This window comes from Rhinopithecus roxellana, chromosome 7, assembly GCF_007565055.1.
Source record: "Rhinopithecus roxellana isolate Shanxi Qingling chromosome 7, ASM756505v1, whole genome shotgun sequence".
Lineage (NCBI taxonomy): Eukaryota > Metazoa > Chordata > Mammalia > Primates > Cercopithecidae > Rhinopithecus > Rhinopithecus roxellana.
Window position 1 is genome coordinate 99,011,156 of NC_044555.1, and position 27,302 is coordinate 99,038,457.

At 39.3% G+C, this 27,302-nt stretch overlaps 1 protein-coding gene across 1 annotated transcript in view; it reads right to left on the minus strand.

The window, feature by feature from the left end:
- Positions 1-27,302, minus strand: part of TRPC5 (transient receptor potential cation channel subfamily C member 5) — a 345,492-nt gene that overhangs the window by 198,806 nt on the left and 119,384 nt on the right. The window contains exon 2 of the mRNA XM_030934047.1: positions 4,393-4,791. Within this exon, the coding sequence (XP_030789907.1) occupies positions 4,393-4,770 (378 nt within the window). The 5' untranslated portion in view covers positions 4,771-4,791. The remainder of the gene's footprint in view (positions 1-4,392; positions 4,792-27,302) is intronic.

Genomic DNA, 27,302 nt, shown 5'->3' on the forward strand with positions numbered 1-27,302 from the left:
GTAAATCCCAAAGTGCTGGGATTACAGGCATGAGCCACTGTAGCTGGCCTCAATTTTTCTTATGGTAAAATAGGGATGATAATAATACTGTCTACCTAATAGAGTTGCTAAGAGGATTGAATGGGATAAGCCATGTCAGGTACTTAGCACAGTGTGGGTTGTATGTTACTCATTCATTAAATAAACATTTATGAAGTGTCAGTGATGTACCAATAACTTTTCTAGTGATTAATACAACAGTGAACAAGAGAGAGTCCTATTCTCTTGATACTGTGTTGAATGCTGATGGCGGAGGGGGATTCAGGCCCTTTACTCAAGGAACTTTTATTATAACATAGTGTCTTTTCTTTCTGCTCCATTTATTACAATTCTTAGTCTGTGAGTTATAATTAAGTTTATTTTCATTCTTTTGTGTTTAATTAGGCAAATATGAAAGCTATGAATTTCCTTTAAACTCAGCTTTGGCCGTATACCATTAGATTTTATGCTGAGTGTTTCTATTATTACTATTTCTAAGAAATTTGCAATTTTGGTTTTGTTATGTATTATTTCTACTTTTTGGAAAGTGTTGAGGTATTCCAATTTCGATGATTCAGTATTTTTTTGTCCCTACTATGTGCCTAATTCTGTGTTCCTAAAGAAGAGAGATAGTGAAGAGAGACCTGTCTGACTTGAGGGGTGTTTAGAAGGGGCTAGGGGAATACAGGACTGGAAAGACCATTGCATGAGGGCATTGAGGTGCCAAGCTTCATGGATTGGTTTCTTTTCTAATGAGGAGACATTGTAGTTATTGAAAGTGTTGGGGTACAGAAAATAATTCCCCAAAATATGGCACTTAAGCATGCTGAATGTTTTGAAAAATGGAAAGGCCGCTAGGCACGGTGACTCATGCCTGTAATCCTAGCACTTTGGGAGGCTGAGGTGGGCGGATTGCCTGAGCTCAGGAGTTCGAGACCAGCCTGGGCAACACAGTGAAACCCTGTCTCTACTAAAATAAAAAAAATTAGCTTGGCATGGAGGTGTGTGCCTCTAGTCCTAGCTACTTGGGAGGCTGAGGCAGGAGAATTGCTTGAACCCAGGATGCAGAGGTTGCAGTGAGCCAACATTGCGCCACTGCACTCTAGCTTGGGTGACAGAGTGAGATTCCATCTCCAAAAAAAAAAAAAAAAAGGAAAGTGGAAAGGCTTCAAAAATAAGCCTCAAAACTGAGCTCTCTCTTTTAAGGATACACCCTGAGGGACTCTGTAACTTCCTTATCTGAGTAAAGAAGCTTCTTTCCAAAAGAAATGCAGTCATCTTAAGACTCCCTCCCTAGAAATCTAATCAAATAACCAAGAAAGATCAACCACGGAGAAGAGATGGGCAGTCATCACCAACACCCAATGGACTTTTCATGTATTTGTCTGAGGGCAGCTCCAAGAGATTACCTAGGGGACTTTATCTGCATAATAAGAAAACATATTGTGGGGAAAGGACACCCTTTTCAACAAATGGTGCTGGGATAATTGGCGAGCCACATGTAAGAGAATGAAACTGGATCTTCATCTCTCACCTTATACAAACATCAACTCAAGATGGATTAAGGACTTAAACCTAAGACCTGAAACTCTAAAAATTCTAGAAGATAACATTGGAAAAACCCTTCTAGATATTGGCTTAGGCAAGGATTTCATGACTAAGAACCCAAAAGCAAATGCAATAAAAACAAAGATCAATTGCTGGAACTTAATTAAGCTAAAGAGCTTTTGCACAGCAAAAGGAACAGTCAGCAGAGTTAACAAAGAACTCACAGAGTGGGAAAAAAATCTTCACAATCTATACATCTGACAAAGGACTAATATCCAGAATCCACAATGAAAATCTCAAGCAAATCAACAACAACAACAAAAACAATCCCATCAAAAAGTGGGCTAAGGGCATGAACAGACAGTTCTCAGAAGAAGGTATACAGATGGCCAACAAACATATGCAAAAATGCTCCACATCACTGATGATCAGGGAGATGCAAATCAAAACCACAGTGTGATACCACCTCACTCCTGCTAGAATGGCCATAATCAAAAAATTTAAAAAACAGTAGATGTTGGTGTGGATGCAGTGAACAGGGAACACTTCTATGCTGCTGGTGGGAATGTAAACTAGTACAACCACTATGGAAAACAGTATGGAGATTCCTTAAAGAACTAAAAGTAGAACTATCATTTGATCCAGCAATCCCACTACCGGGTATCTACCCAGGGGAAAAGAAGTCATTATATGAAAAAGATACTTGCACACACATGTTTATAGCAGAACAATTCACAATTGCAAAAACGTGGAACCAACCCAAATGCCCATCAATCAACTAGTGGATAAAGAAACTGTGGCATATATATACAATGGAATACTACTTAGCCATAAAAAGTAGTGAATTGGCCGGGCGCGGTGGCTCACGCCTGTAATCCCAGCACTTTGGGAGGCTGAGGAGTGTGGATCCTGAGGTCAGGAGCTCAAAACCATCCTGGCTAACATGGTGAAACCCTGTCTCTACTAAAAATAGAAAAAAATTAGCCGTGCATGGTGGCAGGCACCTGTAGTCCCAGCTACTCGGGAGGCTGAGGCAGGAGAATGGCATCAACCCAGGAGGTGGAGCTTGCAGTGAGGCGAGATTGCACCACTGCACTCCAGCCTGGGTGACTGAGTGAGACTCTGTCTCAAAAAAAAAAAAAAAAAAAAAAGGAATTAATTAATGGCATATGCAGCCACCTGGATGAGACTGGAGACCATTTTCCTAAGTGAAGTAATTCAGGAATGGAAAAACAAGCATCGTGTATTCTCACTCATAAGTGGGAGCTAAGCTATGAGGATGCAAAGGCATAAGAATGACACAATGGACTTTGGGGACTCGGGGGCAAGGGTGGGAAGGGGGAGAGGAATAAGAGACTACAAATAGGCTGTAGTATATACTGCTCAGGTGATGGGTGCACCAAAATCTCCCAAATTTCCACTAAAGAACTTACTCATGTAACCAAACACTACCTGCTCTGCAATAATCTATGGAAATTTAAGAAAAAAAAGACAGCATTAGTTCTTGTGCAGTTTCACCCCTCACTTTTCCTTAACTTCTTGGCACCATCCAGAGTCCAAAGATAATCATTTATATAATAATGTTTGCCTCCCAGGTCCATACATTTCTCCCCTATGAAGAGAGTATTTATGTCTCAAACATCTGACATTTCTTTGAGCCTCAAACTTTGTGCATTGTTTCCATGTCCATATGCCTGTTAATAAATTTTGTATGCCCTTTTCTCCTATTCATCTGCCTATTGTAAGTTCATTTTCAGTCAACCTTTAGACAGCAGAAGGGAAGCTGCAAAAGGATGCACAGGAATGATAGGCTCATAATGCTATTTTAGGGAGAAAAAGGCAGCATTATTGCTTGAGATTTGAGAGAGGGGAACATGCTAGAGACAAAGAGATCGGTTAGAAGAGCTTTATATTAATCTAGGACAGCAGTTCTCAAACTTGATTGTACATGAGAATCTTCTGGAGGGCTTGTTGGGGCCCCATCCCAGGGTTTCTGATTCAACAGGGCTGTGGCGGAGGCCTGAGAATTTGCACTTCTAACAAGTTCCCAGGTAATGCTGATGCTGCTAGTCAAGTGACCACACTTTAGGAACTACTCATCTAAGAGAGAGATGTTGAGAGCCAGAGCCAGACTGGTGAAAGATGAACTAGAGAGGAAAGAAATTATATGAAAGATATTTGGAAGGAAGGAACCACAGGACTCTGGGATTGAACATGGGGGCAAGGGAGACAGACAAATAATAGATGACTTCAGAGTATCAAACCTAGGTGCCTTGGAGGATATGAGAATCACAGAGGCAAAACCCCAAACATCTAGAGGTGGAATGCAGTCACTTGACAGGTACTGGGAAAATATGCGAGGCCTTATTCCATAAGCATCTGTACCATGGCACTCAAGTTTAAAGGCCTCCTGTATTGTCTTCAGACAGAGGCTGATGAGAAGTAGAAAGCCCAAGTCTGTATTTTGTCTCTCCTTTTCTAGAATATAACCTTTGAGTAGAGGATGAAACTGAAGATAGAAAGCAGGGTGTATGAAGGTTAGAAGGGGCTTGAATAGTCTGGAAACGAAGAACACATCATTGGGTTGCTAAGTACATTGAGTGAGTACTGAATGTATATGGGCAAACACTTACAAGGAAAAGGTAAATCAGTAAAACTCTGCATGGGCCACGCAGGGTAGCTCTGGATGCTACCTGAGATCACTGGTGCAATTTCTGAGATAGGGTTTCTCAATTCCAGACCACCTAACCTTCCCTAGTTTCAGGGCTTCTGACTTGGTGCCCTGTTGTGCCTGGTTATTTCCCAACCTGTAAGAATTTCTCTTACCTGCTTCTCTCCACTGGGCCGCCTGTAGCTGAGCAGAAGCTCCACAGCGCCCACCACTTCCTTGCGTATGGCATAGAGCAATGCATCACCCACATACACACTGTGGTTCAGCAGTAGCTCCATGATCTCCAGGTTCTCGTTCTCAATGGCAATGAGCAGGGCACTCCGGCCCAGGGGGTCCATGCAGTTGATGTTGACATTATAGTAGATCTCAGCCTCCTGAAGGGCCTGCTTCACAGTGGCATAGTCCCCCTTCTCCACAGCATTGAGGAAGGCCTTCTCCTCCGCAGAGAGCTCTGTCTCAGCCCTCACAATTTGCAGGGGGATGCGGTCTCTGTACGGTGAGTAGTTGACCTTTTTGTAGTACAGTTGGGCCATGGTTCATAGCAATTTAGAAAGCTGAGTGAAGAAACAGAGAAAGACCAAAAATATCCTTAGATACTTGGAGGTCTCAAGTGGCCAGTTATGGAGGCAGCCCTGCTAAGGGGTTAGAAAATCCTAAACTACTTCAATGACACAATCTTTTTTCCTCTCACAAAGAAGTATAACAGAAAAAGCCCAGTCTTTGGGGTCAGGAAGTCCTGGGCTTAAATCCTGGTTTTATGACTTACCAGTTCTGTGGCCTTAAATAAGTTACTCAAGCCCCCTGTGCTTTTTTTATTATTACTAAGGTTATCAATCTTAATAATATTACTAGCAGTTATCATTTAGTGACTGCTTACTGTGTGCCAGGTCCTGTGCTACAGAATAATTCCTACCTCATAAAGCTATTGTGAGAGTTAAATAAGATATACATTATCAAAGCAACTGGCATAGGGTAAACTTCCTACGACATGGCATAAGCTAGTTCCCACCTTCCTTCTCTTTTGGTGCCTGAGAATGCTCACGGTAACACTTCTGGTTAGTGATGCAAAGGTGGAAATCATCTTTGGCCAATTTCCTTCAGGCTCTAGGTCTCTGGTCCTATGCTAATTTTCAAGATTACATTTGCAACTGTCCCAGATGCACATCCTGGATTGAAATCCTATTTCAGTTCTAACTGCAACCCTGCTTCTTGCTGCTGCTCACTGGGGGAAGGGGTATTGACTCCAATAGGCCAAAGTCAACTGCAAAAGATAAGCATGTACTCTCTGTGCCCTCTCATGATTTTTTCCTCTGCCGTTTCAAATGAAAAGCTAACAGATCTGAGAATCTGTTTGATTAAATTCTGATAAGTGAATGGTCTATTTTATTTGTATCATACCTAAATCCAGGTTATATTTAATAGAGTTCATTTTAAAGTAAAAACGTACTTATTGAGCTCCTACAATGTGTTTAAACTTTCTCTGGGAGACGAAGGTAAAAAGACAGCCTTTGTCTTCAATCACATAGAATGAATCACAGTATAGAGCTCTTGTGTCATAGTTTACAGATAAAATTTATACACATTCCTCATTCACTCCCTGTAGTATCCCTGTGAGATGGGAATGATTATCCTCTCCAAGGGAGAAAATGAGGCTCAGATCTATTGGGTGTTGGCTCCACTTTTCCTCTCATCCCTAAGGCCTCCAGGCCCCTCTGGAGGCTGAGTTTGGATGGACCTATTCCAATTACTTAACCGTTTTTCCAGCTAAAGGACATGGAAATGTGATAAAGAGCCTCTTTTCTCACCTTCTGGTTGTAAGAAAAGATAAAGACATGAAGCTTCCACAAACATTTACCTCAGTCTTCCAGCTAATGAACATCTCTGCTTTGGCAGAGGGAGAGGCATATCTTATATCAAGTGGCATTTGCAATTCACGTGCTTGTGACCTTCTGGGAAGTTAGTATTTGAAGGTGAGTGTTGCCTCTTGCAACATTTGAGCAGGTCCAAATGACAAATTTCTCTCCACATCTAAATCCCAAGAGAACAGGGTGCTGTTTCACTGCCTCAAGAAGCACTGATACATTCTTTCACTACTTTCAAGTAAAGTGAAAGTAGTGAAAGTGGCTAAAGGAAAGCAGCACTTATATTTGCCAATACACACCACAAAACTTTAATGATACTAATTGTAGACTGCCTCCCTGCCTTTACCTTGTAAACAAACATGAGTTGGAGAGAGAAGGGATAGTGTAACCTCCTAAAGTGAGGATCAACAACCCAATTAGCTTCTATTTATTTAATCAGTGCAAACACACTGAGAGTATCTATTGTGTCTAGCACTCTGCTAGCCCCTGCTGGGGGACACGAAACAACACAACCCTGCTCACTGAAGGCTGGAGGTCTCATAGAAAGTTTCATAAAGATGGTAGCTCTTAGGCTAATCCTTGGAGGATGAATTAAACATGAAAGTGTAGGGGCAGTCTAGGCACTGCCAAGTACAACAAGAAAGATGATGAGAACAGTTATGGCCTAGTTGGGTGATGGGTTGGGGGGAGTGCGAGGGGTCTTATTTTTTCAACTTAATAGAATATAGGGATTAGAAGTGAGCTAACATGCCAAGGCAATAGCTCATAATCTTGGTATCCCCATCTGAAAAATGGTCTTGAACACTTGCTACCCATTTGCCATTTAAGAGGCTACCATGGAAGAAAAGGCTAGATGTCCCTTCAGATGGTGTCACTGGTGGTGTTATTGCTACAGGAAGTATTACTGCTACAGGAAGATCTGCAACTCCTTTAGTAAGGCACAGTTGTGGGGGAAGCAGAAGAATATTGCATCCCAGGGAAAGGTGAGAATGAAGGAAACTAAATTGGTGACCTATTATGTGCCAGGTACTATGCCAGAAACTGGGGCAATAAAGTTATAAAAATAATCATTAGTTCTGAATATTTAACATGGCCCAGGCATGGTGCCAGGTACTAGAGTTGCACTATTACTACCACTGGTCTAATGGTAATCATAATGAAGGCAACAAACAGTACCATTCATTGAATTCTCACTATGTGCCAGATGCATGGGTTAAAGTAGTGAAGAGAGACAACAGTAAAATCATGGTAATTTGTAACTTGAGGCAAGTATAATTGGATGATATATAGTCAGTTCAAAATCCAGTTTTAATTTTCATCTCCTGCAGTTGGAATTAGTCTGGTCTATGTAATTTTCCAGTGGGCTCTGTTATAAGAGGCCTTAATAGTATTCCTCTTTAGAAAAACTACATCTACAAAGGTTTGCCTGAGATTGTACCATTAGAGTCACTCTTGCTTTAAGGGACTACATTGCCAAAACTACCCCTGGATGAAATAATAAATCACAGAGCTAAACACGAGTAATATATTAACATGAATTCCTTCATTAGGAACATTGCTGTGACTATGGAATTAAAGCAATGTCTGGCTAAAAGAATGGGGGTGAAGGAGGGGTCTGGTATCCAGCTTTGGAAAGCTCTGTTAAGTAGTCATGCCCACCTCTATACTATGAATAGAGAATAATGCAAAAATGGGTTTCCTTCATTGTCTGTTGACATGCAGACTCATAGCTGTCTAATGACTTGCCTAATTCTTTGCCCTTTTCCAATCCCCCCAGCTGCAGCCACTTGACCCTCACTCATAGGTTTAGCCTCAGCCTCACTCCAGGCTCAGAGGCCAATCCTTTCTCTGCATGCTTGCTGTTAGGCCTACTGTGCCATCATTCTGAGAATAAGTAGCTAGTGATGGAGTTGCTGGTATCTTTTAAGAATGTATTATTTGGGGATCCACGCCAAGATGGCCAGATAGGAATACCTCCAGCTTCCAGCTCCCAGCATGAGCAACACAGAAGACAGGTGATTTCTGCATTTCCAACTGAGGTACTGGGGTCTTCTCACTGGGGCGTGTTGGACAGTGGGGGCAGGACAGTGGATGCAGCCCAACGAGTGAGAGTCGAAGCAGGGTGAGGCAATGTCTCACCTGGGAAGCACAAGGGGGAAGGGAATTCCCTTTCCTAGCCAAGGGAAACTGTGACACACAACACCTGGAAAATCGGGTCACTCCCACCCTAATACTGTGCTTTACCAAGGGTCTTAGCAAACGGCACACCAGGAGATTACATCCCGTGCCTGGCAGATGGTCCCACCCCCACGGAACCTCCCTCATTGCTAGCACAGCAGTCTGAGATCTAACTGCAAGGCAGCAGCAAGGCTGGGGGAGGGGCGCCCACCATTGCTGAGGCTTAAGTAGCTAAACAAAGCAGCTGGGAAGCTCGAACTGGGTGGAGCCCACCGAATCTCAAGGAGGCCTGCTTGCCTCTATAGACTCCACCTCTGGGGATAGGGAATAGCCAAACAAAAGGCAGCAGAAACCTCTGCAGATGTAAATGTCCCTGTCTGACAGCTTTGAAGAGAGTAGTGGTGTTCCCAGCACGGGATTTGAGATCTAAGAACGGACAGATTCTCTGCTCAAGTGGGTCTCTGACCCCTGAGTAGCCTAACTGGGAGACATCCCCCACTAGGGGCAGACTGACACCTCACACCTCACATGGCCGGGTACACTTCTGAGACGAAGCTTCCAGAGGAACGATTAGACAGCAACATTTACTGTTCAGCAATATTCACTCTTCTGCAACCTCCGCTGCTGATACCCAGGCAAACGGTTTGGAGTGGACCTCGAGCAAACTCCAACAGACATGCAGCTGAGGGTCCTGACTGTTAAAAGGAAAAATAAACAGAGAGGACATCCACACCAAAACCCCATCTGTACGTCACCATCATCAAAGACCAAAGGTAGATAAAACCACAAAGATGGGGAAAAAGCAGTACAGAAAAGCTGGAAATTCTAAAAGTGAGAGCTCCTCTCCCCCTCCAAAGGAACACAGCTCCTCATCAGCAATGGAACAAAGCTGGACAGAGAATGACTTTGATGAGTTGAGAGAAGAAGACTTCAGACAATCAAACTTCTCTGAGCTAAAGGAGGAATTACGAACCCAGTGCAAAGAAACTAAAAACCTTGAAAAAAGATTGACAAATGGCTGACTAGAATAACCAAGGCAGAGAAGTCCATAAACGACCTGATAGAGATGAAAACCATGACATGAGAACTATGTGACAAATGCACAAACTTCAGTAACTGACTCGATCAACTGGAAGAATGGGTATCAGTGATTGAAGATCAAATGAATGAAATGAAGCGAGAAGAGAAGTTTAGAGAAAAAAGAGCAAAAAGAAATGAACAAAGCCTCCAAGAAATATGGGGCTATGTGAAAAGACCAAATGTACGTCTGATAGGTGTACCTGAAAGTGATGGGGAGAATGGAACCAAGTTGGAAAACACTCTGCAGGATATTATCCAGGAGAACTTCCCCAACTTAGCAAGGCAGGCCAACATTCAAATTCAGGAAATACAGAGAACGCCACAAAGATACTCCTTGAGAAGAGCAACTCCAAGACACATAATTGTCAGATTCACCAAAGTTGAAATGAAGGTAAAATGTTAAGAGCAGCCAGAGAGAAAGGTCGGGTTACCCACAAAGGGAAGCCCATAAGACTAACAGCAGATCTCTCAACAGAAACTCTCCAAGCCAGAAGAGAGTGGGGGCCAATATTCAACATTCTTAAAGAAAAGAATTTTCAGCCCAGAATTTCATATCCAGCCAAACTAAGCTTCATAAGTGAAGGAGAAATAAAATCCTTTACAGACAAGCAAGTGCTGAGAGATTTTGTCACCACCAGGCCTGCCCTACAAAAGCTCCTGGAGGAAACACTAAATATGGAAAGGAACAACCAGTACCAGCCATTGCAAAAACATGCCAAAATGTAAAGACAATCAATGCTAGGAAGAAACTACATGAACTAATTAGCAAAATAACCAGCTAACATCATAATAACAAGATCAAGTTCACACATAACAATATTAACCTTAAATGTAAATGGGCTAAATGCTTCAATTAAAAGACACAGGGTGGCAAATTGGAAAAAGAGTCAAGACACATCAATTTCCTGTATCCAGGAGACCCATTTCGTGTGCAGCAGCACACATAGGCTCAAAATAAAGGGATGGAGGAAGATCTACCAAGCAAATGGAAAACAAAAAAAGGCAGAGGTTGCAATCCTGGTCTCTGATAAAACAGACTTTCAACCAACAAAGATCAAAAGAGACAAAGAAGGCCATTACATAATGGTAAAGGGATCAATTCAACAAGAAGAGCTAACTATCCTAAATATATATGCACCCAATACAGGAGCACCTAGATTCATAAAGCAAGTCCTTAGAGACTTACAAAGGGACTTAGACTCCCACACAATAATAATGGGAGACTTTAACACCCCACTGTCAACATTAGACAGATCAACGAGACAGAAAGTTAACAAGGATATCCAGGAATTGAACTCAACTCTGCATCAAGCAGACCTAATAGACATGTACAGAATTCTCCATACCAAATCAACATAATATACATTCTTCTCAACACCACATCGCACTTATTCCAAAATTGACCACATAGTTGGAAGTAAAGCACTCCTCAGCAAATGTAAAAGAACAGAAATTATAACAAATCGTCTCTCAGACCACAGTGCAATCAAACTAGAACTCAGGATTAAGAAACTCATTCAAAACCACTCAACTACATGGAAACTGAACAACCTGCTCCTGAATGACTACTGGGTACATAACGAAATGAAGGCAGAAATAAAGATGTTCTTTGAAACCAATGAGAACAGAGATACAACGTACCAGAATCTCTGGGACACATTTAAGCAGTGTGTAGAGGGAAATTTATAGCACTAAATGCCCATAAGAGAAAGCAGGAAAGATCTAAAATGGACACCCTAACATCACAATTAAAAGAACTAGAGAGGCAAGAGCAAACACATTCAAAAGCTAGCAGAAGGCAAGAAATAACTAAGATCAGAGCAGAACTGGAGGAGATAGAGACACAAAAAAAGTTCAAAAAATCAATGAATCCAGGAGGTGGTTTTTTGAAAAGATCAACAAAATTGATAGACCACTAGCAAGACTAATAAAGAAGAAAAGAGAGAGGAATCAAATAGACGCAATAAAAAATGATAAAGGGGATATCACCACCGACCCCACAGAAATACAAACTACCATCAGAGAATACTGTCAACACCTCAACCAAAAACAGACATGTGAACTAGAAAATGTGAACTAGACATGTGAACTAGAAAACCTAGAAGAAATGGATAAATTCCTGAACACATGCACTCTCCCAAGACTACACCAGGAAGAAGTTGAATCCCTGAATAGACCAATAACAGGCTCTGAAATTGAGGCAATAATTAATAGCCTACCAACCAAAAAAAGTCCAGGACCAGACGGATTCACAGCCGAATTCTACCAGAGGTACAAGGAGGAGCTGGTATCATTCCTTCTGAAATTATTCCAATCAATAGAAAAAGAGGGAATCCTCCCTAACTCATTTTCTGAGGCTAACATCATCCTGATACCAAAGCCTGGCAGACACACAACAAAAATAAAAAGAGAATTTTAGACCAATATCCCCGACGAACATCATTGCAAAAATCCTCAATAAAATACTAGCAAACCGAATCCAGCAGCACAACAAAAATCTTATCCACCATGAACAAGTTGGCTTCATCCCTGGGATACAAGGCTGGTTCAACACACGCAAATCAATAAACGTAACCCAGAATATAAACAGAACCAAAGACAAAAAAACCACATGATTATCTCAATAGATGCAGAAAAGGCCTTTAACAAAATTCAACAGGCCTTCATGATAAAAACTCTCCATAAATTCGCTATTGATGGAACATATCTCAAAATAATAAGAGCTATTTATGACAAACCCACAGCCAATATCATATTGAATGGGCAAAAACTGGAAGCATTCCCCTTGAAAACTGGCACAACACAGGGATGCCCTCTCTCACCACTCCTATTCAACATAGTGTTGGAAGTTCTGGCCAGGGCAATCAGGCATGAAAAAGAAATAAAGGGCATTTAATTAGGAAAAGGGAAGTCAAATTGTCCCTGTTTGCAGATGACATGATTGTATATTTAGAAAACTCCATCATCTCAGCCCAAAATCTCCTTAAACTCATAAGCAACTTCAGCAAAGTCTCAGGATACAAAATCAATTTGCAAAAGTCACTAGCATTCTTATACAACAATAATAGACAATCAGAGAGCCAAATCATGAGTGAACTCCCATTCACCATTGCTTCGAAGACAATAAAATACCTAGGAATCCAACTTACAAGGGATGTGAAGGACCTCTTCAAGGAAAACTACAAACCACTGCTCGATGAAATAAAAGAGGACATAAACAAATGGAAGAATATTCCATGCTCATGGATAGGAAGAATCAATATCATGAAAATGGCCATACTGCCCAAGGTAATTTATAGATTCAATGCCATCCCCATTAAGCTACCAATGACTTTCTTCACAGAATTGGAAAAAACTACTTTAGAGTTCACATGGAACCAAAACAGAGCCTGCATTGACAAGACAGTCCTAAGCCAAAAGAACAAAGCTGGAGGCATCACGCTACCTGACTTCAAACTATACTACAAGGCTACAGTAACCAAAACAGCATGGTACTGGTACCAAAACAGAGATATAGACCAATGGGACAGAACAGAGCCCTCAGAAATAATAGGACAGATGTACAACCATCTGATCTTTGAGAAACCTGACAAAAGCAAGAAATGGGGAAAGGATTCCCTATTTAATAAATGGTGGTGGAGAAACTGGCTAGCCATAAGTAAAAAGCTGAAACTGGATCCCTTCCTTACATCTTATACAAAAATTAGTTCAAGATGGATTAGAGACTTAAATGTTAGACCTAAAACCATAAAAACCCTTGAAGAAATCCTAGGCAATACCATTCAGGATATAGGCATGGGCAAGGACTTCATGTCTAAAACACCAAAAGCAATGGTAACAAAAGCCAAAATTGACAGACGGGATCTAATTAAACTAAAGAGCTTCTGCACAACAAAAGAAACTACCATCAGAGTGAACAGGCAACCTACAGAATGGGAGAAAATTTTTGCAATCTACTCATCTGACAAAGGGTAATATCCAGAACCTACAAAGAACCCAAACAAATTTACAAGAAAAAAACAACCCCATCAAAAAGTGGGCAAAGGATATGAACAGACACTTCTCAAAAGAAGACATTTATGCAGCCAACAGACATGTGAAAAAATGCTCATCATCACTGGCCATCAGAGAAATGCAAATCAAAACCACAATGAGATACCATCTCACACCAGTTAGAATGGTGATCATTAAAAAATCAGGAAACAACAGGTGCTGGAGAGGATGTGGAGAAATAGGAACGCTTTTACACTGTTGGTGGGACTGTAAACTAGTTCAACCATTGTGGAAGACAGTGTGGCCATTCCTCAAGGATCTAGAACTAGAAATACCATTGGACCCAACCATACCATTACTGGGAATATACCCAAAGGATTATAAATCATGCTGCTATAAAGACACATGCACACGTATGTTTATTGTGGCACTATTCACAGTAGCAAAGACTTGGAATCAACCCAAATATTCATCAATGACAGACTGGATTAAGAAAATGTGGCACATATACACCATGGAATACTATGCAGCCATAAAAAAGGATGAGTCTGTGTCCTTTGTAGGGACATGGATGCAGCTGGAAACCATCATTCTCAGCAAACTATCACAAGAACAGAAAACCAAACACCGCATGTTCTCACTCTTACGTGGGAATTGAACAATGAGACCACTTGGACACAGGAAGGGGAACATCACACACCGGGTCCTACTGTGGGGAGGAGGGACAGGGGAGGGATAGCATTAGGAGATACACCTAATGTAAATGACGAGTTAATGGGTGCAGCACACCAACATGGCACATGTATACATATGTACCAAACCTGCACGTTATGCACATGTACCCCAGAACTTAAAGTATAATAAAAAGGAAAAAAGAAGAATGTATTATTTGGAAGTTTTTTTCCCATTACTGTTTACCTTTATACTTGGCAGATGCACTCATCTGCCATTAACCAAAGCTAAGCCTCGAGGTATATTCTTTTTTTTTTTTCATTTTTTATTTTTTTATTTTTTATTTTTTATTTTTTAAAATTTTTTTTTTTTATTATACTTTAAGTTCTAGGGTACATGTGCATAACGTGCAGGTTCCATTCTGCCAGTGAACCCCACTCACAATGTAGTTCTCCAACCATGAAAGATTAAGAATGGTCTAACAGGCTGCCTCAGAGGGCTTATCATGTTCTCTCTTTTATTTGCTGTTGGCCGGAGGAGTTTGTCTAATAGAATCTGTGTCATTTGTGGGCTTAAATGATGCGATTCAAAGAGCTAAATCGATGGACTTGGCAGAAGGCCAGGGCACAAAATGGCTTCGGCAAATCCCAGCCCAGACTGCTGCCCAGCATAAGACTTCATCTGTGAGGAGGAAAGGCTGGCTTTCTACCTAACTAAGAAAACATCAGTACCTTCAGAGTGTCGTGGTATCTGTGCACAGCTTGCACCGTGTGTCATGAAGACTGCAGCTTAAATGGTAAAACCCTTATGACCTCTCACAATTTTACAAACTTATCTGTCCAGTTGTCTGTCTCTTCAGGGCCTTTCTAAGGCAAGTAAATTTAATCTGATAAATTTGTACGATCTAAGGTGTGAATGACTGGTAACACATTGAATAAATAATTCTTAATATATACCAGGGAATATAATAGAAGCTGATGATAATGGCTGACTGGCTTAAAACTATACTTCTCTTAGGAAAAAAAATAATACTTGAACAGGGACCTTGAATGAGCAATCCAAAAAGTGACTATAGTGGAAATGTCATGTATAAAAGCACGGGAGTGTGCTGGTCATGGGAAATTATGAGGATGTTGATTATGAGAGCATTTTGTCTTCTTTGAGATTATCACTTTGAGAACTAATTTTAATGTAATGACACCATTCTTTCCCTGAAAGGTCCAGAGCTTGAACCTCCTGTAAAGAACTCCAAAGTCCATCTAGAATAACCCCCAGCCCAGTGAAAAAGTCCCCTTGACAATATCCTTGTTAGGTGATTGTTCAGTTAATCAGCACCTCCACTGATGGAAAACTCACCACTTCCTCACCTGCATGGTGAACACTGACTTTCAGCAAATACTCTCCTATGTTCAGCTGAAATCACCTGCCTATAACTTTTATGCCCTGGCCCAAGTTCTGCTCTCTAGAGCAGCATCAAGCAAAGCTCCTCTTTATTACACATGACAACTTTCAAATGTTTAATGTCAGCAGTAATGTATTCCTCTACCTAACTATTCTCAGTGTCTTCAATCACTGTTATTACTTTCCAGATTTTGCAGTATCCTACTGGTCTGCTTCTAGTTAAAAAGTACTTTGTTGCTCTTAAAGTGTAATATTTACAAGTGAACACAGTGCCCTAGAAATGGTCAGACCAGCACAGATTATACTGTGGCTTTTTTTTTTTAGTTCATTCATTCATTCGTTCATTCAGCAATGCTTTGTTGAGGTCATAGTACTTCAACATCTTGGTTCAGGAGGCACTTTAAACCATTCTGTATAGTAATATATTTGTAGTATTTTGTTTTTCATGTGTATAAATCTTGTCAATCTAATTATTTCCTTAATTTATAAATAAGGTAATACTCAACACTTATTCTGTGCCAGATACCATGTATGCAAAATGTTTTGTATACATTATTTAAACTAATACTCACTTTCAGACAGTTACCACTATTATCTCCCACCTTACAGATAAGGAACCTGAAGCACAGAGAGGTTAAGTAATTTTTTAAGGTCACGCAGCTAGTAAGTGGTGGGAATGGGATTGGAGTCAAGCTTCTGGCACCAGAGTCTATATTCCTGACTACTTCAATGAAGGCAAATTCTTTTGTATGCTCCACAAAATCTATGAGAGTGCCAGCAATAGTAGATATTCATTGTTTCAGTTCAATAAGTACTTGCTGTACATCTAGTATTTGTCATGCCCAGAGCACTTGGTAGTAGGGAACACAAATATGCATATATAAATGACATTGCCCTTGCCGTCAAGCAACTCCAAGTCCAGAGGGGGAGACAAAAATGTAAATAAGTTAAACATAGTGCAGGGTGATAGGGATTCATATCGATAGTAGGGATACAAAGAAGGAAGTGTTCAACTTCAACTGTTGGAGATAAGGGAAGGCATCACAGAGGAAATAATATTTGAGCTATGTCTTGAAGGGTTGGTAAGAGTTTCCTAGACAGCAATGAGCTAGGAATGGTCATTCTAGGTTGTAGATACAGCATGTCCTCAGATGTAGGTGTATAAAACAGAATGGTATTTAAGAGCACATTTGCCTTCTATCTGTTCTTTAAACCTGTCAAGCATGTGATCACTTAGGGGTCCTTACAGTTTAGTTCTCTTCCATAAAGCTGCACAGTTTCTCTCCTGTTGTGTAGCTTTAGAACAAATATCCTGAACTACTTCAATGAAGGCAGATTCTTTTGTATGCTCCACAAAATCTATGAGAGTGCCAGCAATAGTAGATATTCAGTGAAGCCTTTCAAGACCACTCTTTCAAGCCCCACACATGTCATTCTGCATCTCACTATCCTAGCTCGATTTCCGTCTACATTTTTTTCAAGGTAAGTTCAAGAACTTATTTGAATTAAATATATTTTTGTTTGTTTACTATTTTAACATTTGGCTCTCCCAACCCAAATATAAACTCCCTAATAGCCAGAACCTCATCAGTCATGTTCACTATTTTATTCCCAGTACCTGGCACATAGTAAATTCCCAAGAAACACGTATTGAATTATTACATGAAAGAATAGTGGGGATAGAGATGGGAGAATGCTCTGTTGGCAGAGCCCTGCTTTTGTTTTTAAGGTTAACCACATCCCCATGCAGTCATGGGCTGGGCAAGAAGCCCCTCCTTCACCTCAAGGAATGAGTCTCAATTATTCTAAGGCTGAGTTATTAGGCTGGTGGAAAAGTAAATTGCATTTTGTGACTCTACACATCTGAGAAATTCAAAGACCTCCAATAAGGAAAAACTGAAAGAAATTCCCACTGATACACACTACAATCAAACTGTCAAAAGCCAAAGACAGAGAATCTTGAAAACAGTGAGGGAAATGACTCGTCACATACAAGGGATGCTCAACAAAATTAACACCCAGTTTCTCTTCAGAAGCCACACACAGAGATCCAAATTCAGTAGATGATAAACGTTAAAAGAAATAAAAAATCTTCAATCAAGAGTTCTATATCCTGCAAAATGATTCTTCTAAAATGAAGGCAAAAGTAAAACATTCTTAGACAAAAGCTGAGGAAGTTTGTTGTTTACTGATCTGTCCAACAATAGATGCTAAAGGGAGTCCTTGAGATTGGATTGCAATTTGAAGCCATATGAAGAAATAAAGAATGCTGATAAATGTAACTACATAGCTAAATTTAAAAGCCAGTGTTATTGTACTTTTGGTTTGTAAGCCCTGTTTTTTTCTATATGATTTAAAAGACAAATGCATGAAACCAAAATTATGAATCTATGTTGGTGGACACACATGATATAAAAAAGTTGTGACAATAACAACATAAAGGAGAAGAGAGCTGCATAGGAACAGAGTTCTTTATACTATTTAAGCTATGTTATTAATTCAAGCCAGTTTGCTATATATTTAAGATGTTAATTTTAATCTCCATGGTAGCCACTAAGAAAATAACTAAGAAATATCTCAAATAGGAAATGAGAAGTGAGTTAATATGATATACTACAAAACTCAAATACAAAAGAAGGTATTAATGAAGGAATTGAAGAACAAAAAAATATGTGACATATAGAAAACAAATGGTAAAATGGCAGAATTAAGTCCAGTAATTACAATTCAAAGGATTTGAGTGAGGGCAATGGGACATAATCATGTCACATTTGGATATGTTGGTATTTGAGGTTTTCTTTGGGGCAGGGGACATCAGGAGGAGTGATCCAGTCAGCATCTGAAGCTTATTATTGAGAGCTAGTAATATAAAATTGGGAATCATCACATATTGATGAAAGGTTCTCAACCCTGGCTACATATTAAATACCCTTTTACAAATATCAATGCTTAAGTCACCCCTCCTCTCCACAATGACATTTTAAAATAGCTCCCCAGGTGAATATAACATGCAGCCAGGATTAAGTATCATATTGTAAGTAGTAACTGGAGCAATTAGGAATTAATATGATCATGAGGGAGAATGCAAAGAGATCAGGGGAACTGGAAAAGAAATTTCTACTTAGGATGGAAGTCTAGTACACTGTCTAGTACAGTAGCCACTAGCTACATGCGACTATTTAAATTTAAATAAATTAAAATGAAATAAATTCAATTCCTCAGTTGCATCAGCCACATTTTAAGCACTCAATAGCTACATGTGGCTCATGGTTACTGTATTGGAAAGTATAGACATTTAACATTTTCATCATTGTGGAAAGTTTTATTGGATAGTGCCAAATGACCCAAATTTCTCTTCTGCCTCTAAAATGACTCTTTCAATTTTACAGGGGACTCTTTCAATTTTAAGGTTAAAAATGCAGTATCTATGTTAAAATATCAGTGCTTTCATTTGCATAATGTATTTTCATGGCTATAAACATGTGTGCTTTTATTTTTGTAAGTTTTTTCTTCTCCTTCTCTCCAATGTCCAGAGGAGATTTGTATAACCACTGACATCTGGACTAAATCAATATATTTTATTTTCACTGAGGTGAAGACGTAAGTAAAAAGTTATATATTTGTTTCCCTTAAGTCACTCAGCTGCATGGGGGATTTTAAATCTGTTGCTCAACACTCATTATCACTTTGTCTGCATGATGTTCCTTGAAGTAGTCAAGGTAAAAGCAGAATGAAATGACACTAAAACAGCAAATAGTAAGCAGTGTAGCTCATTAAAATTCTTGCGTTTGATAACTAGTCTTGGATTGGCTTTAATCCCAGATCCCACAGGCCATCAGAAATTAGCCTGTCCCATTTCCATTGCCCCTTTACTTTGGAATCTAATGTGACAATGTTCACACAGGAGCTTATTGGCCAAACTCCCTTAAATGGGACAAAGGGACTACTTTACAACATTGTTTTATTTTATTAATGAATGAATGAATGAATCAATTTTTTTTTTTGAGACGGAATCTCACTCTGTTGCCCAGGCAGGAGTGCAGTGGTGCAATCTCGGCTCACTGCAATCTTCATCTCCCAGGTTCAAGTGATTCTTCTGCCTCAACCTCCCGAGTAGTTGGGACTACAGGCATGCACCACTATGCCTGGCTAAGTTTCGTATTTTTAGTGGAGATGAGGTTTCACCATGTTGGCAAGGCTGGTCTCAAACTCCTGACCTTGTGATCTGTCCTACTTGGCCTCTCAAAGTGCTGGGATTACAGGCGTGAGCCACCGCACCTGGCCTTCAAAATTGTTTTTAAATGATAACAGTTAGGGATCTGGGTGAAAGGTACACGGGAGTCTTTTTACTATTTTTGTAACTTTTCTATGTCTCTGAAATTATTTCAAAATAAAAATTGCAAAAAATTACTTAAATCAGCAAATCATGAATACATAAAATCAAACTACATGACTTAAAATAAATCTTTCCTGTCTTCTTCCCCCATGCATTTTAAAATTAACTCTACGCATTTTTGTACCCAGTTTTCTTTACTTAATATTGTATAGGAATTTTTCATATATAAGTATCTGTAATAACACTCTTTGCATATACTGCCCTTCCCACCACCAATTTCTCTTGTGGGGAAGTAGCTCTGACAGGTGAGATTGAGATAATGTGCTTTCTACCATCCTGTGTTAAAATACCCTACTAAAATGGCTGCATAATATTTCATTCGGTCATGTCAAGTACACTACAATGTATTTAACTAGTCTCCAGCTTGGGAATATTTAAGGTTTCTTCCATTGATCTATATTGTTGTAAATGAAGCTGAGATAGATATTTCTGTACATAAAGATCTTCACATATCTCCAGGTTATTTGCTCAATATAGCTTCCTAGAAGTCAAATTACTGGACCAAAACCTGGGAGCATTTTTAAAGCTCTGAATACATACTGCTGAACTTCTTCCTAAATTATTTTATTAATTTAACAGCAGTGGCTTTCTAAGGGGAATGAAAATATATCAGGAATCCCAGGAAACAATCAACATTTGACTGGATAAAAAAAAAAATGTGGAATAGTATGTAGCCACAAAAAGAAAGAAATCATGTCCTTTGCAGCAACACGGAGGGAGCTGGAGGCCATTATCCTAAGTGAACTAACTCAGAAACAGAAAACCAATACCACATGTTCTCATTTATAAGTGGGAACCAAACAATGGGTACACATGAACATAAAGATGGAAATAATGGATACCGGGAACTTCAGAAATGGGGATGATAGAAGGGGGATGAGGGCTGAAAAATTACCTATCAGGTAGGGTTCACTATTTGGATAATGGGTACACTAGAAGCCCATTCCCCACCAGTACACAATACACCCATGTAACAAACAAGCACATGTATCCCCAAATCTAGATAAAATAAAAGAAATCCCAGGGAACAGAGGTGAACCTTAGTTTCTTCATGTAAAATGTATGATTTATGATCCAAAGTCCCTTCCCCTCTCATACATTCTTAAGATTCTCTGATTCTGTAATAAATGAATAATGTGTCATGAATGAAGTATATTTAAGATGTTCCAATAGATGATATTTCCATCTTGTGAGAAAAAAAGATTGAGAAACCCTTCAAATGATGGCCTGCAGATGTGGTAAAAGTACAAGAGAACTAGAATTCGAATTGGAGCCTGAAGATGTGACTGAATTGCTGCAATCTCATAAAACTTTAATGTATGAAGAGTTGCTTCTTATGGATGAGCAAAGAAAGCAGTTTCTTGAGATGGAATATATTCCTGGTGAAGAGGCTGTGAAACATTGTTGAAATGACAACAAAAGATTTAGCATATTACAAAAACTTAGTTGATAAAACAGTGGCAGGGTTTGAGAGGATTGATTCCAAAACTGAAAGAAGTTTTACTGCAGGTAAAATGTTATCAAACAGCGTTGCATGCTACAGAGAAATCTTTTATGAAAGGCAGAGTCAATCGATGTGGCAAACTTAATTGTTGTCTTATTTTAAGAAATTGCCACAGGCCCTTCAACCTTCAGCAACCACCACCCTTACCAGTCAACCTCATCAGTCAGCAGTCATCAACATTGTGGCAGGACCATCCACCAGCAAAAAGATTATGACTCACTGAAAACTCAGATAATCGTTAACATTTTTTAGCATACAGTATTTTAAAATTAATGTTTGTATATTTTTTAAACAATGTTATTGCATACTTAATAGGCTATAGTATAGTGTAAACATAAATTTTATATGCATTGGGAGATGAAAATGTTTGATTTGCAACATTCACTTTATTGCGATGGTCTGGAACTGAACCCTCAATATCTCCAAGGCATGCTTGTAAACATTTGACCATCCTTCTGTTTCAGGGCAGAACTTTGTTAAATGAGTTCCAAATTTTACCTGCTATTTTTTTCCAATTATAAAAACACATGCAGGATATCAGTGTCTAGAGCATTGCTAGCACTAAATGAAATTGTAAATATCAATGTTAGCTGAAGTTATTGGGTGGTGGATAGGAAAGTTATATGGAAGAGGTAGAAGTTAAGCTGATTTTTAAAGGCTGGGTAAGACATAGATAGACAGATGTAGGAGCTGGGAGAAAACTTTCATCATATGTGGGGTGGGGATGGAAGTCAAGGGTGAGAATTGGTACTGTCTTGGATACGGCAATATTTAGAAAGAGAGGGAAGAATGTAGGAGTAGGTAAGCTGGACCTACTCGTTGGAGGATGTTGAACATCTGGTTGAGAAGCTATGACTTGATCTTATAGGCATTGAAGAGACACTCTAGGTTCTTAAAGAAGTGATCAAGAAAGCTGTATGTTATACGGTGACTCCTATGGCTATGTCAATGGTGAACTAGAGGAGAGAATGGGACTGTGTCATAAGTTAATAGATTCTATCTAGAATGGTGGTAGTCTGAATGGAGAAGAGGAGAATTTTAGAGTTATTTCAAAGGAAGATAAAACAAGCCTTGTTAATGAATAAACTCTAGAGAATGAGGCATAGGAGGAACCTTAAAATAATATCCAAGTTTAAGCCTTAAGACTGGAAGAGTTATAGTGCTGCTCTCTGTGTGACTGAGAAAGGCTATTTACTAGGCTGATTACTAGGGTCCTGATATTTCCAGGAGAAACTGAGTTCCTGTCAAATAGATTCTATTTCTTCATGACTTCTATTGTTTTTCAAAGATGCTGAATTTGCTTTTTTGGTTTTCATTTGGCAGTAACTTTTAACGTTTTAACTTTGTTTATCGGCCCCAGAGAGTTCTGCCAAATAATGATCTTAAATGTTTAAATGCACTCAAGAAGTTCTGCTGAGTACTCCCTTATACTGCAGTCACCTTCAGTGTGATTATCTTAGAAATTTCTCATTTTGCATATCGGGTACTCTAAAACCAGGTCAACCTTATTGTTACTCAGAGAGTGTTACTTTTCTACAAGGTCGTGTTTCCTGCAAAGTGGTAATTCAGCACATACCTGCCTGCCCCCACATACAACATTAAGACTTAAAACGTTACAGTAGAACAGCTTCAAAATGAAAGAGAAAAACTTATCAGGGAACATTTGTGAAAGTAATGATATGTACCTTTATTTGTAAATTGGTGCAGTTTAAAAATAGTGTACTGGGAATAAGGAGACGTATATTGTAGTCCCAGCTCTGTTACTAACTTGAAGTGTGAACTCAGGCAAGTCACATTACCTTTTTTTTTTTTTTTTTCATTTTTTTTCATATGGAGTCTCACTCTGTCGCCCAGACTGGAGTGCGGTGGCGCAATCAAGATATCAGCTCACTGCAAGCACCGCCTCCCGGGTTCACCCATTCTCCTGCCTCAGCCTCCCGCCTCAGCTACTCAGGAGCTGGAACTATAGGCGCCCACCAGCACGCCCGGCTAATATTTTTTGTATTTTTAGTAGAGACAGGGTTTCACTGTGTTAGTCAGGATGGTCTCGATCTCCTGACCTCGTGATCTGCCCACCTCGGCCTCCCAAAGTGCTGGGATTACAGGCGTGAGTCACTGTGCCCGGCCACATTACCGCTTCTTTTTCTTCATTTCCTTTTCTGAAAAATGAGGGGGATAACAAGGTGATTGTTACCGATATCAGCCCTAACATCAACTATTTATTAACACAATAAAAGTTTGCAAAGTATTACCAACAATTATGGTACTTAGAGACTATTGGGTTACATACAACACCAAATGAGGACACATTTATCAGTTAGCTATTTGTTTATACTATGAAGACAGGAAAACAGGATGATTCAGACTAAAAGACATGAAGTTTGAGATTCAGTTATCAGTTTAGGCTGTTTTATAGATAAAATAAACTAGATAATCCAGATAGAATCTCAATTCCCTTTGACACTAGGGCGGGGGCAATCCAAGTTTGGATTGTAAACCTGTACTCCAAAGGTAGTACATCTTAACTCAGAAATGGAGTTGCTCTGATTTTTTGAGGTCTGTGACTATAGCCTCTTGAGTGCTGTTTCCCAGAAATAAGTCATACTGCTCAAAGATATCTTAATGAATCGTGATCATTGTGATTTCCATCTTAAGGGTAACCAGCCCAAGATCTTTCCTCTAATAGAAACTCTGAGGAGTGTGTTGTTATAAGAGGTTTTCTTCCCCTGTGTCCCTTCCAAAAATTAAGACTATTCCCAGGGTCTCTCTATTGCCTGTTAATGATTATTTATGATTCTATCATTCATAACTTAACCTCAGTACTTCAGAAATCTGGATGAAAGATCACCTGGAAGTCAGGATGCTCTCTATGGGCCCTATAAAATATCGCTGTAAGTTTAATTTAATTTCTTTAAGCATTTAATCTAGTTCTTCGATATGTGCTGAGCCCCCATGTGAATACAGGAGCATACTAACACATATAATAGCTCTGCTCAACAAGTTTTTCATCTCCTGACTCAATTCAATCCTCCTTCTCTCATGTTATCTATTCTCCTAGATACCTATCGCATCTACCTTGCTCTATGGATTAAATACTGGTATGAAATGTATCCTTCTTGGCTGCAAACTTTGGCTTCTTTTCAGTGTTCTGTCTCTCCCACTGCCTCAGGTTACAATTACCCTGTCTTGCATCTCTTGCCATTCTGCCATGTTCCTTTTAAGCTCCAGAGATGATTCTTTCCTTGGGCCCTTTACCAAGTTGGACCATGCTTACAATCCTTTTCAGTGACAGATACCTTCCCCACTTTAGATTTCTTCTTGCCTTGGAAAAATTCAGAAATCTGAAGAAAGTATTCACATTCCAACAGCTGTGTAGATGGGGACAAGTCAATTCTGCTCGTTTCCTTCCAGAGTTTTGCAATCTAATTACTATTAATAGACTCCACATATAGTAGGCATTGAGAGGTTGCCTAGGGTTTGGGGTTAGGAAGTAGGAAGAAAACTTTACTACGTGAGTACGGGGCACAAGAAAGAATGATACAAAGATTTTATAGGGGCAAGGGGTCAGCAGTGTTCTGCCCCTGGGAACTCAGTGTAGCTGACTCGGAATTTGCACTGCCTGCTTGGTGTGTGGGTCTAACAGCTTTGTACAGGAACTGCTGATTGTGGTTAGAGGGCCTTGGTCTGACTCATGGCACTCTCCTTCCTCAAAGGTCAGCTCTTAGCACTCTCCTTCTTCAAAGGTTGTATGCATTCTACATATTTACGAATGGGCTGCCAAATATCACCCATTTCTACTTTCATTTTTAAATCTTGAGAAAAAATATTATCTTGAGCTCGTCAAAAGTGACAATTTCCTCACAAACCCCATTGTCTTTAGAAAATTATTCTTCTTCATTTTTCTTTTGTTTCTCATTATGGCCTTCCTTTTCTTTACTTACATAAACTGCCGAACATTTCTAGCTTTTTAATATTTTGGCATGGCTACTGTTGTAAAGGTATTTTAAACTTCTGAGGTTTATAGATGGCCTTCTTATCTTTTTCTTCTTTCAATTTTTCCTCCAACATTAGAATTTTTCCTCCAACATTAGATGAGCAAGACAAAATGGTTAGCAGCTCATGTGACCTTCACTGCTAGTGGGTAGTCAGGCCAAGCTAAGAGGAGGCACCAGCTATTTTCTTAGTATGTAAAAACTCAGTCCTATATATGGATATATTGGGACTGACTTTCTGCAAGTCAATTAAAAAGGTACTTTTAAATTGGAGTATTGCTACTTTCCCTTTTTAATTTCCCTCCTACATCTATTTCCACTGCCTCTGCCAAGCACAGAGCCTAGGAACCAATGACACAAGGCCTTTTTCTTACTTAGCTATGTACCATCCATAAAGGTATTAGCCGATTAAAAGTCTTAAAGTATCACTGCTCACAGGGAATACCTTGCCATTTTAATAGAGGATTCTTAGAAATTGAAAAGACTTCAAGATCTGTAGTAATGAATTTTTAATGGTGGAATTCTAAGAATAATATTTTTCCTCTGGAGAGAAAAAAGTGGATGAAACGCTTGTTTTTTATATGTGTTAGGGTAGCTTAATGCTCTTGGTTAGCAGGCAGCATGCACACATGTCCCTAGGTGGATGAATTCTTCTCCTTGCATACCGGCTTATAGTGATGTTTCCACAGTGATTCTAATCTCCAGAGATAGAAGCAGTAGTGTACTGCATGCAGATGGCTCATACTATCTCACAAGAACAGATTGTTAAATTTTCAGAAATTTTGTAAGCTGTTTTTAAATACAGTTATTAAAAATTAAATTATTCCAACTTACAATTAAACAAATTAGATTAGAAACAAAGTAATACTGAAAACAAAGTAATTTCCTATTTATTTTATTTCATTTACAGGAGAATCTATGCTCCTGAAGTTATTTATATCTAGTGTATCATATATGTTGTAGAAATATTACATATGTTGTTAACTTGAAATTGGCCATAGTGGGAGTATATATAAAATATAAATTGGCAAATGTTACAGATCAGTGCTAGATTTACTGTTTTGTCAAAAGTTTAGAATTAAAGAAGTGATGGGGAAAATATTAATAATGCATATTAAACTTAAAAGTGTGTCATGGAGGGGATTTATACTTCTGCCTAAAACAGAGTAATGGTGACTAAATTTAACTTCCTACTTGAAACAACCAAAAAATAAAAGAAAACATAAAATATGGTGATTTTTCAGGACACAAGGCACTAGCCAATGAAAAGCGGTGGTCCCTGAGAAATGGGAAACAAGGTAGAAGAGTTCTATAATTTTCTAAGCTTGCTATCTTGAGAAAGTTTCCAGGTCATGGTTCAAGGAGAGGGAACTGAAGCAGAGCCTGGTGGACTTCTGATGAAGGTAGCTAGGGGGTAATGGATAAGAGTTGTACAGAGAAAGTACCCCAAATATCTGCACAGGGTCTTCCATAGGTATTAAGGAGAACACTAATCTGTTCCCCCATAAAAGCAATGAGAACACTGGGAAAGAAATTTACTTTTCAGAACTCTGGAAATTAACCAAACACCTGCAACAATCTAAGAAGCATTTATTCAAGAAAAACAGTTAAATATTTATAGGAACAGAGAGCACTGTGGCATTTTTATTTGCTGTAGTCTGATAATCCACTCTCCTGCTTGATGGTAGCTTTGAAAACTTGCAACTTCAGAAATACAGCAACTGGAAAATTCAGCAGGCTAGTAACCACTGGAGAAGACAGAATGGGTTTGGAACTCCCCAAAGACCCATCACCAGAGAGCTGTGACTATGAGCTGTCTGGAAAATCCCTGGAAAAGCTTATCTTTATTTTGACCTTACTCCAGAGCTTTGTCAGTGAGGAAAACCCTATCCCTAGACTGTCTGTATCCACAAAAATTGTTTTTAAAATAATTTAAAAAATCAATGGCAATTGTTTAACACTATAGTTCCCTGAGGAAATAATACTA